General features: G+C 39.9%; 1 protein-coding gene across 6 annotated transcripts in view; it reads right to left on the bottom strand.

Moving 5' to 3' along the window:
• Positions 1 to 12,018, bottom strand: part of LOC139958593 (integrin alpha-9-like) — a 64,149-nt gene extending 52,131 nt beyond the window's left edge. For 2 of the 6 annotated variants that reach the window (XM_071955754.1, XM_071955756.1), the window contains exons 1-3: positions 10,756 to 12,018; positions 3,367 to 3,497; positions 21 to 130 (exon numbers count right to left, since the gene is read on the bottom strand). In XM_071955754.1, coding sequence (XP_071811855.1) covers positions 21 to 130; positions 3,367 to 3,497; positions 10,756 to 11,018 — 504 coding nt within the window. In that variant the 5' untranslated portion in view covers positions 11,019 to 12,018. Of the gene's footprint in view, positions 1 to 20; positions 131 to 1,708; positions 1,746 to 3,366; positions 3,498 to 10,755 lie in introns of those variants that run through there. The other 4 variants (XM_071955758.1, XM_071955759.1, XM_071955755.1 and 1 more) reach the window with 3 other exon arrangements.
• Between the last annotated feature and the right edge of the window lie 1,165 nt (positions 12,019 to 13,183).

The raw sequence follows: 13,183 nt of genomic DNA on the forward strand, positions 1-13,183 counted from the left end.
GGCAATAGAGTAGTACTTACCACAACTTTCCCATTTCGCCCCGACTTCCTTGCCAAAGAAACACCAAGCCACTGGCCATCTTTGGAATCTTCCACCAATGGCCTTTCACCTTGTCTGCTTCTTTGATTACCTTCAAAGTAACAAAAAAGTTGTCCCACTTTATATCAAAATATGTAAAATTTCGCAAACCAAACACACAGCCAAGAAGAAAAGTACCTGTTATGATGTAGGCTATAGAAAATTTCATAGCGTTCCTTTTAAAAAACACTAATCGGAAAATCATTTTGTTTAAATCTCTCATCTTCAAACAAATAGGGATCTGATACTGTAAATTCATAGGCCTAGGAGTAGGACCACAGTGCTCAGAGTATGGTATCAATGAAGTAAGAAAGTCCCATTTACGGTGAACTTATAGCTCACAACATCCTTGCTTGGGAAAACCTAACATAGCTTACTAAGTAATACTAAATTTATACAAAATATAACATCATTTTTGCAACTAAATAACATAAAAATATTTTCAAATTGGGGGGGGGGGGGGGGAGTGCCCACTCATATACCGGCCCCCAAGAATGTCGGGCCCAATTGTGAGGAGTAAGCCTTCGTTAGGCCTATTCATATGACATTTGTATTAGCCATGATTGTGGCTGCCAGAAAGCCTACCAGAATTCATTTCACACTTTAATAGTAGGCCTAACACTACAGTAACACAAAATTTAGGCCTACAGTACACTGAACTAAAAAATATGACAGGATGATAGTTATTTACAACACTAACAGTGCAATGCACCAGAAATCCGCACCAGGCCGCCATTTTGCCTAGCTCAAGAAATCCCAGCTCTGCGTCTTTACATGACAAGCAGAGCCGCATGAAATACGTACGAATCAAATGGAGGATTGTTAAAAGTACCAAGCAAAGTCCCCATATTCATTTGTGAAACTTTTGGTGTTCAAAGTTTTGTTGTTGCTTTATCCATAAGCAGGGTGAAATTGAAGGGAGGGGGATGGGCTGAACTGATCCCTTTGTGGAGTGCAGGTTATACTGGCCAGTTGGGAGGGGTCCTAAGGGCGAAACATGTTGAAAGCATGAAATGCATTAGCATGTCAGACCTTTTGATCTAGGGTGGGGGCAGGGGACAGAGAGTGGGAAAAAACTTCTGGAGGGGGGAAATACACCATTTTGCCAAATCACGTTGGGTGCTGCAAATGTTAGGGACAGTGCCAATTATAACCTCCCCCCTTCCCCCTCCCAACTCCTTGGTGATGCAAAATGCATTAAAACTGCATGCCAAACAGGCATTTTGACGAATCAGACAACTGCAGCTTGCTGTTAAACTTACTACACTACATCATGATCAACCAACCCATTGCACCCATAGTAAATTTTATTTGAGCTAAGCAACATTGCGGCAGCGGTCACGTGATACATCGCTACATGGCGATACCTTTCCGGAGCTCTAATCATTCCTCGTTATGTGACTTTAGTGCTACAGTCGCCTCAGCTAGGTAAGACCACTGTATCACTTTCTGTTGGCTAGACCTAGGCTAGTACACTGAATTAAAAGTGGGCTAGTAAGTAGTAGGCTAGTAGCCTAAAATTAGACTAGGCCTAGGCGATAAATGGTTAACCGTGCAATCCTACGATAGTCGAGGAAGCAGAAAGAAACATCTCTAAATTAAATACAAGCATGACAAACACCTTCAATACCTATATTAAGACATGGCAACATTTAGACAACTAAGTCATGAACCTTTTTAATAGATTGCAAATCCATTCTCACTGTATTTAGCTTTTTTTTTGTCCAAAGGCCGACTGTTCTAGCCTACGGGAATATTCACATATACCATACAAGTTCCATATGTAATAGGCCTATGCTCTAGCCTAGCCGGCCCAGGGCACGACGGTAAATGACGGTAACTATGAGATGCCGTGAAAACACACTGCGCAAGATCACAATATGGTAGAGAAATGTGGTTGGTTGAAAGTTACTTTTGTGAGTGTTTGCTCAACCAGGGAGCTGCTACTCTAAGAGTAGCAGCTCCCTGGCTCAACTGTTACCGTAGCACTTACGGACGTGTACGTTGTTTTCGAGCAAAATGAAAATGGTTACTTAATATGCAAGTGGTTACTTACTTTGGTTACATGACATGACTGATATATTTTTCAAACTATTACTTTAAATCAGGCGCGGCGGAACGGAAAAATTATTGGGGGGGGCTAATGTGTGGAGACTATCTAAGCGGAGCGCCACCATCGGTTGGCGCGGAGCGTACAAGAAAATTTTGGGCTTTTTCAACCCCCCAGATGGCCGGAAACGGCACTTCCCGAGTGTTTTATGCTTCGAATACCTAGCCCTAAAATATGGGTCTCAAGCCTGCAATTTCTCAGATTACACGTAAAAGTCTGTAAAAACATTGTTATTTGTATATCCGATGGTGTTTTAAGAGAGTAGCTATTACTCGTAGTGTTCTCGCAAAGACGTTTTTTGAGTGTAGTAAGGGCAGTGGCGGAGCTAGGGGTATTGGTCAGGGGGGGGGGCAAGAATGGTCTGTAGGGGCACTTTCGACACTATCTAAGCGGAGCGCCACCACAGGTTGGCGCAGAGCGTACAGAAATTTTTTGAGTAAAGATACTCCCTAGATTGCAGGAAATGACCCTCTCCGGGCCTTGCTAATTTGCAGATAAACGGAGAATAAATAGGTGTCGTCGCCATTTTGTCGGAAAATTACACCAACAGAATATGACAAATGTCAACAGATAGATGAGAGCGCAATAAAATAGTCAATAATCGCGAATAAGTTAAAAGTAGTGAAAAGCTGAAAAGGGCACCAGCAGTCTATTTGAGTCCGTCAGGGGGTGGGGACATCCGCCCCTGACTGTATGGACGCTTCGCCACTGAGTAAGGAGATGTTGGAGAACTGGCTGAAATGAGGCAAGTCATTGGCCTAAGACGAAGTTGTGTTGAGCTTACCGGTACTCACACTCACTGCTTCCACTTTTCACGGGGCGTGAAGAAGCGGTTGGGGTGACAATGTGGTCTACAGCCAGGGGACGGGCCGAGGGTCCCCCAGCATTTACTAAAATTATTACACCTGTATAGTATACGTGTGCATCGGACAGATCGACAAGTATGCATTGAAAAATGGGCAGATGCACGTTTCGGAGCCTTGGTAAATATTGGGGGGGCTTATTATGCATTTGCCCCCTCAACTTTTTTATTGGGGGGGGGGCTGAGCCCCCCAAGCCCCCCCGGTTCCGCCGCCACTGCTTTAAATCATAACTAGAAAATTATAATATACTATATTTTCGATTAAATGAAACGATGATTATAACATCATGAATGCCTTAGTAGTTAGAGACTGTACCTTCATTATCGAAATTCACTTGGGTACATCTGTGGTTTGACGCAGGTGTCAAGTTGCATTTGAAAACGGCTCCAGGTCGGTGTAATGATGGTTGATGAGCTGAGCTAGATCGCGGTGCACCGACGAGTAACCTGAAAATGAAAGAAAGAAAAAAAGAAATGGGAGACTTTTACATTTAACGTTTTATTTCTTCTTTTGTTAAATTGCATAATATTTGCCTTTAATAATGTAAATCACGAGAAGGAATTGAAACTATGTGTTAAATGTCCGGAACGCTCCACTAACATAAAATTTATGATTTAAACTAATTAGGCCTAGATTGTTTTACGGGTTTATACAGGTGGACCCAAACGTTCGTACTTTACATCGCACCCTGTACGTCTTCCGTCAAACACCAAGTAGTTCTGTTTCAAATATGAAACACATTCCGCATACATATATACATGTACAGTATAGCGTGATTCGCAGCATTGGTCTTTTACATATCTTTACAGAAGCCCAATTCGCATAGAACAATGTAAGCAATTCATACCGTAGATAGGTAACCTGTAAGAACACTTTGAAGTCAAAAATAGAGTGAAGACGTTTAGACGTAATGACCTTTAACTTTCTTAAAAGGGCGAAAAAGAAGATATTTTCATGATTTAATTTAATAAATGCAATGAAATGATCATCATGATTATTTCAAGGTCTTTAGTCACTTTCCCCGGTAAAAATTATTATGTCCGCACTCGTCCGAGTAGATCTTATCTATATATGTGAGGCAACGTTGTATAAGCAACCCAAAGTCAATAAAGAGAGCGTGGAATGATTGGTAACGCGGCCTTGACTTTGGTTGACCTCAGCACTTATATCACGGTGGTCTCCTCTCAATTGACAAAAACTCCCACGGTCACATATTTTGAAGCGCATATATCTTGGCAAGTCTTATAATTCATATGAAGAAGTTTGCAATGTAACCATTGATAGCCGGTGTCACTGTTAACACAGATTTGTGTCCGCCCCTCATCCTCCCCCCCCCCCCACATTCCCACTGTAAAACAGGTGCCCGAGATTAGGCTATATGTCTGGATATCATGTGCTTTATTTTACATCATAGCAACAAAAGATTACGTTAGTAATTAAGAGATTTATTCTGTTTTGTTTTTCCTTGTGTGTGCGGTGTGTGTTTACGAATCAAACGCTCCAGGTGAGGCCCTATGGCTGGACCATTCATATCCCACATGGATTGTGTGTCGCGCGATGCCCCCTTCTCGTCTTTTGGCTTACCTGCGGTGTATATGTACTATAAGCTCGCTCCCAGCATATAGATCTTTGAGATCACGTGTCAAACTTGCCCCCCCCCCCCCAAGTCTTCATGTTTTGTTACCAAAAGAACATTCAAACCATTCATGTAAATCCCGTACAGTTAAAGGCATGGAAGACTCGCACCAAACCGAAAAGTTAACTTTCCGTTGCTTACAAGTGAAGTTTTCTTCTTGTCGCTACAAAATGCAGACAGTAATGAAACGTGATACCTTGTTATCTTTTATCTAGACCTGAGATGTCCATCGCTGCTATGTACACTGTGTTGTGGGTATTGACCGTAGCTGTATGTATTGATTGTACACTAGTGTCTAATTACCGACGGTAGCAAGCTGTGTGTGTATTTTCTGGGATCGATGGTGGTGTCTAACACTTCTGTTACACCTCATTCGAAACTAGGTCAGATTACCGGCATGAGACGTTTCTTTGTGCACGAGTCTTCACACCCTTTAAGTTTCCAGTTTGTTCAGTACATAAATGACACATGCAGAAACCAAACCATTTTCACTGTTCTATTGGATAAAGGTAACTGTCATGAACAACTTTCCTATAAACAGATTAAAAAAAAAATTGCTTTTGTTATTCTTGACAAAGATCTAAAAATCATGCTTGGATCAGTGTTTATTGATAGTCACGTCTACATTGCATTGCAGACTCATTAGGACGTTGTATGCAAACTATCTTGGCCTGGTTTCTTCGTTAACGAAAAAAAAAACTATACCGTAAAACGGTCTTGCACTTTGGGTACCCGTACTTTAAAAGTTCATTTAGTGTCTGATGGGTGTTGTCAGTGATCTGGTAGAGTTATGTACTGTGAGAAGATACGGCCTGCGAATGGATACAGGTTTTGTGGTATTGATAAGAACAAAGTGCAGTTAATCAGATCAGATCTAACATCATATGCCAAAAACACCAGAAGGAAGTTATCAAAATTCCCCTCCACCATATATCCTTATTATAACATATGAGAGTATATTCGTGAGAACAACGACCGAACACCACTCGCAACATACTCACACACATGTATATAAAGGTAGATATATATAAATAAAAAAATTCATTAAAAAAATATATATAAACTTTTGAGGTATTTCACGCAACTATGGGCACGCGTCATGTAGCCAGCGTAACCCCCCCCCCCCCACCTCCCCCACTCGGTTCTGCATGCACTGATTACGAGGTGCCGATTTATCAATTTACATAAAAACGAAAATACTGCGCAGAAAAAAAAACAGCTGATTATCGGAATGCAATGAATGTGCCAGGTTCATGGTGAGTCCTCATTATTTTCCTTCCTTACGAAAATCACACAAAAGAATGGAAACATTTGAATCATTTCTATCTGTTTTACGTGACATGTTCTGCTTGCCGTCTTGCATTTTAGGAGGGTATAGGCCACGGAGACTTCCATGTGCCGTCAAACTTTTCAACAACTTTCTTATCCTTTTAACCATTTAAAGAATATTGTAAAGCAACAAAATGAAGTTGACAATTATTTCACCCTGGCATATCACTATACAAACCTTACATTTTTTTATTCGGAAGTTTGATCAATTTCAACATCTAATCACAACCAGTGATTTGCACAGGATTTCAAAGGTGGGGAAATCCCCCGAATGATTTTGTTATATAGGGTAATGAACCTTATGGAAGGATAGAAGGCGGATGAACAATTTTACGAATTCATTGGATGCGACTCTTATGTATAGGAAGATTTGAGGATTGTGCCCCAGAAGAAAATGATATGTCAAATGGTGCATTCTTAGGCATATTTAGACTACATATAAATTTAGGTCTATAATGAGGTCAAAAGTCAAAGTTCATGCAAGTAAATACTTTTGAATTTTATAAATAAACAATCAATCAAATACCCCGAATTACGATGGACATGGGGTACCATGGCCCCCGTCCCCACTGCGCAACATAATGGTAAAGTTAAGCTTTTTATGCAATTTGTGAAAACTAATGGGATTCAAAAATGACCAAGTCGGCTGCATATTCAGAAAATGGTTCCACTGCTAGAACTTTTTTCAATTACTTTAAAAAAGGCCAGATTTCGTTTCTCAAACGACAAAGTATTTTTATTTTCAAATTGAAACAAAATCAAACTTTTAAAATTTACTTTAAAAGTTTTTTTTACAAGTACCGAGTTTGTCATTGATGATATCAATTCATCATTTATTAGTTAAAAAAAGTTGCGAGTTGCGACCACTTTAAAGACAGATCGCACAACATCCTAATGGCACTATAAGGCTTCCATACTATGCCCCTTTGACAAAGTATGTAACAGCTCAAAATGTCTTGCCGTTTTATTATCAGTTTTCGTCTTAGATAAACGATTTAACAGATCATAGCATACTGATTAAAAGGCTATTTCTTTCCTGCAATCGTGTTTTTCTTTCAATTCAAATGCGAATTATAGTTTACTTTCTTGGCCTGTCTGGTGGCTGTTATTGACATCCTTCCGAGACCTCGCGGTTCGTGTCTAAGAGGAAGAGTAGCTTTTATGAGAACAACAGTAATCGAATTTAATTCAATTTGTGCATCGGTTAGCAGGAACTGACGGTTAAACGTGCACTTCTCCTCAAAAGACAAAAAAAAAAACTCCTGTCATTTTGTCAAGTCCTGTTTAAAGAAGTTTGTGGTTTTCTGTTATATAGCCAACAACATTCTTGGAAAATATTATACTTCATAATTTCGTTGCTTACAACGGAATGATATATTACTCCAATAATTTCAACACGGTTAAACACTTCAAATAATTTGTGACGTCGAGTTAGCAGAAGACACGGTTAATTTCCTATTGCCCTGGTACATAAGTTGCATGGTACTATAGTATTGGTATATGTAACCTATCCAAAGTGTTGTATACTTATGTTTCTTCCATTTTTTGGGTCTGTCTGTCTGTCTGTCTGTCTGTCTGTCTGTCTGTCTGTCTGTCTGTTCTTTCTTTTCTTTCCTTTCCGTTTTGAACTGATTTTGTTGTTATGTGTTTCTTTGATTGTTTGCGATTGCTTGCTTGTATTCGTTGTTTGTTTGTTCCATTCAATCCCATGCATGTGCTTATTTACCTTTATGTGTTTCTTGTTTTTTTTCCCCTTCATTTCTATATATCTTGCTTCATTATCATATGCTTATGTATGTATATACAGTAATCTATATATATGTTTGATTGCGCGGATGATCTTGTACATATGTTACTGGTTATCTGTGTTGTATGGTTGCGTGTTCATTTGTGTCGTTTGGTGTTGCGGACTAATGTGAATGCGAGCCTTTTCGATCTGGACAGGACCCAACTCTTTCAGTGTTGCGGAAATGGCGGAAATTAATCCTACCTGTTTTCAGGCCGAGTGGCATGTTTTTATAGAGCCATTGAGCTGCTAAACCCACATTTCCTTGATGTGTATACGCGGATACAGTTATACAATTTTTGGTTTCCCGAAAGGGAAAACTATGGAATCACTCTTACCGAACTTGCAAAATTGTGAGGGGAACCGCGCGGATTGCAAAGTCGGTAATTACTATTACGGTTAGATTCGTCTAACACGTCAGCATGCAGAAACGTTGTACTCAAAGCCGAAGCCAAAGTGAATTTATCAAGTCACACATCCGGAATCTATGCATGCTATAAGTTCTTCAATACCGCCCTCATTAACTTCCCCTGGGTGGGGGGGGCATTTCATAGTGTAGTTGTGATTAACTGAAAAAGTCATCCGGGAAAGAGTCTTTACCATGCAGGGCATAAAATCCAAGCAACTTGATCTTGATCCCAATCTCAACCCAAGTGTCCTTATACATTGAGAATGTACTCGTATAATCCTGGCAATTTATCGTCAGCGCCAAGTGTCCCTTGGTAAGGGGATTACATAGTCTACTACATAATGACCAGATTAAATGTGACAGATTGAATGCAATATGGGTTGTTCTTAGCCTGCTTGGCATACTGACATTTTGCATTCTCGGCTCAGTTTTCCGTATTTTGCTGACCCTGACAAGATTCATCGATATGCAGCCTTGCAGACAAAGTAGGCTAGACGGGTTCTGACTAAAAAAATCTTTTACGTGGGTCACGGCCCGATCACTCGACGGGAATGAGATTGTATAAGATCACCAAGGACACAAAGAAAGTTGCCTCCTTTTGTAATAAACCTATTGATAACAAAAGTCATTTTCGAGTGGAATCTTTACTGTTTGACGCTGTTTGCGGGTATTAAATCTGTTGCCAGAGGTATAAGAATCCTGAGAAACGGTGACATCATAGAGTCTAGGCCTAATTGGTTCTTTAAACCTGATCGCCTTCTTTGTTAAATGTAAAAGAAAGATCATGACGTCGGGTAAGTATTACTACACTCCCGAAACAGACAAATCCCTGCATCAAGAATAAACGTTTCAGCTGTTAACACAGTTATACAATACGGTCACTGCTGAGTTGATGTTCTTAGCCTGTGAGGTTACAATCTGCGCGTTCACTCTCCCTCTATTGTAAAATGAAATTAATTGCATTTCTGTTAGAGTCGGGTGCTTTATTCCTACTATAAGCTACTATAAACTAGGCCTATATATAGGCCTATATATAGGCCTATATATATATATATATATATATATATATATATATATATATATATATATATATATATATATATATATATATATATATATATATATATTTATTTATTTATCAAGGAGTTGTTATGGAAGGTCAGACTGTCCGATTTATTCCGTGCCCCAGGAGTAAGAACAAAGGAATCTTGTCACGTGACATACTGAATAACGTCAGCTATAACCCAGCTAGGAGTGATTTGAGGGAATAAGTAGTATGGAGACAAGTGAGAGAGGAGTGAAGTCAATTGTTGGGTGTTGATGATCCAATCCCCTGCACTAATACAGATATAATCATAACCTACCATGCAAGCAACTGACTCATTTCCGGTGAGTATAAACAATAACACTGTATCGACGGAAGAGGATGAAACACTCAACTATAACAATACATTGTGGAGACACAAACCTTAGCGATGGTGTAACAAGGAATCTCAAGTCCACGAAATTTACCATAAAGAAAGTTTTTGGCATCCTAATCACCTCCTTAAACGGATATTTTCTTTCATAAACCAAAATCGTATATACAGCTGCAGGCGGTACCGTCGCCTCACTTCATATGTATGATATATAGAGCATACTATTATAGAGCCACTGGGAGACACATACGGTTAACAAAGGCCGGGGCAGCGGGAACCAAAGCCCCACTTTATGCCAAGATTGTGTAATATACAAGATATATGTGACGTTAAGGTGTTCAAGCCTACATAAGCGGACCCTTGACGCCTACCGATCAGTGCATTAATGTCGAGAAGATTTTATTCTCGAGCCGGTTTTCAAAATGTTATTAAAAAGAAACAAAAGTTTGTAATTGAGACAAAATTGTCTCCTTGCTGGAGGTTCTCAATATAGGCTGTTAAAGGTTACCGTCTATTGAGAGCCACTGGCAAAGAGACAAATGCATCTGTTATTTCTGGCTATTAAGTGCAGACACTAATTACTCAACATGGTTATTAAGGTAGGCCTACTGTTGGCGTTATCCCCGCTGACAGTGTGAGGTCAAGAAACAATACGATTATGACCAACCCTCCCTGCCACTTCCCTCCCTCTAACCTACCCCCCCCCCCCCCAACAACCTCGTATCAATAGTGTTGACAAAAGTTTCATTTTTCTGAAAAGATCGGCGCCGCTGTGAACCACTTTACTAAGTCTCCCTTCTCAGAAAAGGTTGGACTCCCTGACGCCAAGTCGATACCTATACTCTCTCCGGTCCATATATATAAAAATACAAAAATATGAAAATTCTTTTGCGGAAATTGAGGGCTTGTCCTTTCTTCGTGGGTCCGCCTAGCAAAATCCTGAAAGCCACTTTTTAACTGGCTGAATGACCAAAGGCGAAACACCACCTCCGCTTCCTAATCCTCTAAAGAATTATTTACATATATACAACATTTATGAAAATTAAGGATCAGATTATAAAAAGCCATATATACATTCCTATCGGAGAACTTAAATCCAGATTAAAATTTGCCTTCAGATACTCACCACTTGCCGTCCCTATTTTCATGAAGAAGAACAGAATAGCCGAAATACGAGACACCGTTACTGCTCGGATGTGATAACTGTATCGGAGAACTTAAATCCAGATTAAAGCCTTCAGATACCAAAAACTGCATAGACGTTATTAACAATACACACAACCAAGAAACACGGCCTCTTATATCACAAGTAGTCCAACGCTTGCAGAAACTTCTAGTTCTTAATGTTGAAGTACGAAAAGTTTCAACAGACATGATATAATCTGCCATTTTTCCACCCTATACGATTATCAGACTACTCGAGATCTGCAGTCAAAACTGCCCTTAAATTCTAGATACCAAAGTTAAATGATACTACCATTAACAAATTACTACACTTTTAAAGCCCGGTCAGAGCAACCTTCTGCAAATGTTGACAAATTTGTGTTTCACTCAAGTTTGTCGAGAGAGGCCTTTCGAATAAGTTTATTTCCCTTGCACAAGTGAATTTCTATCCAATTTCGATACTAGTGAAAACAATTAATTCCTTCAGAAACAGGTTCTCCCTTCTTTTTCTTTTTTTCCTGATAGAAGGGCGGGCGCACATAGGTCTCTTTCCCCGATGTTGGCCGTTGTCGAATTGCTACAACTTCCCTAACGGTAGAGAAGAAGCACTCCAAGACAAGTTTTTCACCACTTATGAGAAGAAGAGCGTAAATACCGAGACATCCTGTTTACAAAAATATTATTGCTCTACCGAAAGAGCCAAAGATGGCTGATGTAGCATTCCACCGGCTGATGAGCGGGGCTTTTATTCCGGTAGTAGAAGAAAACACTGAATGACTTTCTGCTACGCAATAACCCATTCACCGAAACCATTCAAAATGAATGCAATAGGGATTTCCATTCAATTGGGTCAACTTTCTCGACAACCACCTTGGTCGAGGTGAGGCTATAGGTTCGTGTACAGGTTAATGCATATACGTGTACTCGAAATAACGGTAAATACTCAGTAGTCAAGAAATATGTGACCTCAAAGTGTAAGAATGTTGTGTTCTGCCCGTGCAAAGCTTGATATGCTTCCTGAAGGATAGCATGGCCACAAAAATTGTTATCTGATCTTTGGGTAAACCTCTCTCTCTCACCGAGGTAACAGTAAAGGCTACCGTTTCCTTGTCTCAGTACTGTTTAGGGTGTACTGTTGCATTACACGGGATATATATATACTTCCATACAAATTGAATGGCAGTCAAAATGTCACCTGCGTGATTGACATACCGAGATCTTGGCACCGCTCTCGGAGGTGGACGGAAATGTGTTCCCTCAATTGTCAGACAGTATCCAACAATTTTAACCCCTGGCAAAACCAGAGCTCCGTGAATTTCATTCATTCCGTTAAAAGTGGGTTGAAAAGTTAAGTAGAGTGGCGCTGTAAACTAAAACCCTTGTGAGAGATGTGAAAAGGGAGGGTTCTGTTTGTAGAGTTCAACCATGGAGGTAAAAACAACTGAGTGAAAAAAAAAAAACATACTTAGAGATGAATAGGTGATGATATTCTCATCGTAGTTGACATGACCTTTAGGTTAGTTTTGTTTTAATTAATTTAGTAAAGATAATTTATACACAGATGAAGATAAGTTTCCAACAAATTGGACTTGGATGTCGGACATAAGTGTTAAACATTTCGATTATACTGTAGGCTACATCGTCACAACGCGGAAAAAAATAGTTTCAAATGCCTTTACATTTCAAATAAGAAATTTACGTTAATAATATCATAAGGGTCGGCGGTTTAATTAAAGATTTCCCAATGATAAGGAAGTCAACCGAAGCCCATTTGAAGCCCAAGTCCTTATATCTGTGTGATGGTCGTGGAGGGTGAACACCGGGCCTCAGGGGCGGCGATCTGTTTCAAATATTGGGGGGGGGGGGACATTTGCTTGGATGCAGGGGAATTACTATCAAAGCGGAGCGCCACCATTGGTTGGCGCGCAGCGTACAAGAAAATTTCTGGTTTTGATAGCCCCCCAGATCACCGGAAATGGCACTTTTCGGGCTTGAAACTGACCAACCAGATGTACACTTTTGCCTGAGAACCAAGTTTTTCCTAATAGTTTTTTTTCATTCATAACCTTTTTTTCAAGATTGTCACCAGTCACACATCATGTTCGACCTCATTGCATCTCCTGTGGATCATTGCTTTTGTAGGTAATTCTACGTAACGCCCCACAATACCCATCAGCCCCACCTTTCAAGGTTTTAAGCCCATTATTTGTTCAGAATTTGAATAATAAATTCACTTCAAAACATACCCATAATGTTGTACAAAATTTCATCTATGGACAACCAATATAGAAAAACCCCTCAACCCCTAACAGACCGGTCAAAATTGCACGAGAAGAGGGAAATATGATGAAGAATGTTGGTCAAGGAATTTTCGCAAATTCAGACACAGT

This window comes from Apostichopus japonicus, chromosome 18 (genome assembly GCF_037975245.1).
Source record: "Apostichopus japonicus isolate 1M-3 chromosome 18, ASM3797524v1, whole genome shotgun sequence".
NCBI classification, from domain to species: domain Eukaryota; kingdom Metazoa; phylum Echinodermata; class Holothuroidea; order Aspidochirotida; family Stichopodidae; genus Apostichopus; species Apostichopus japonicus.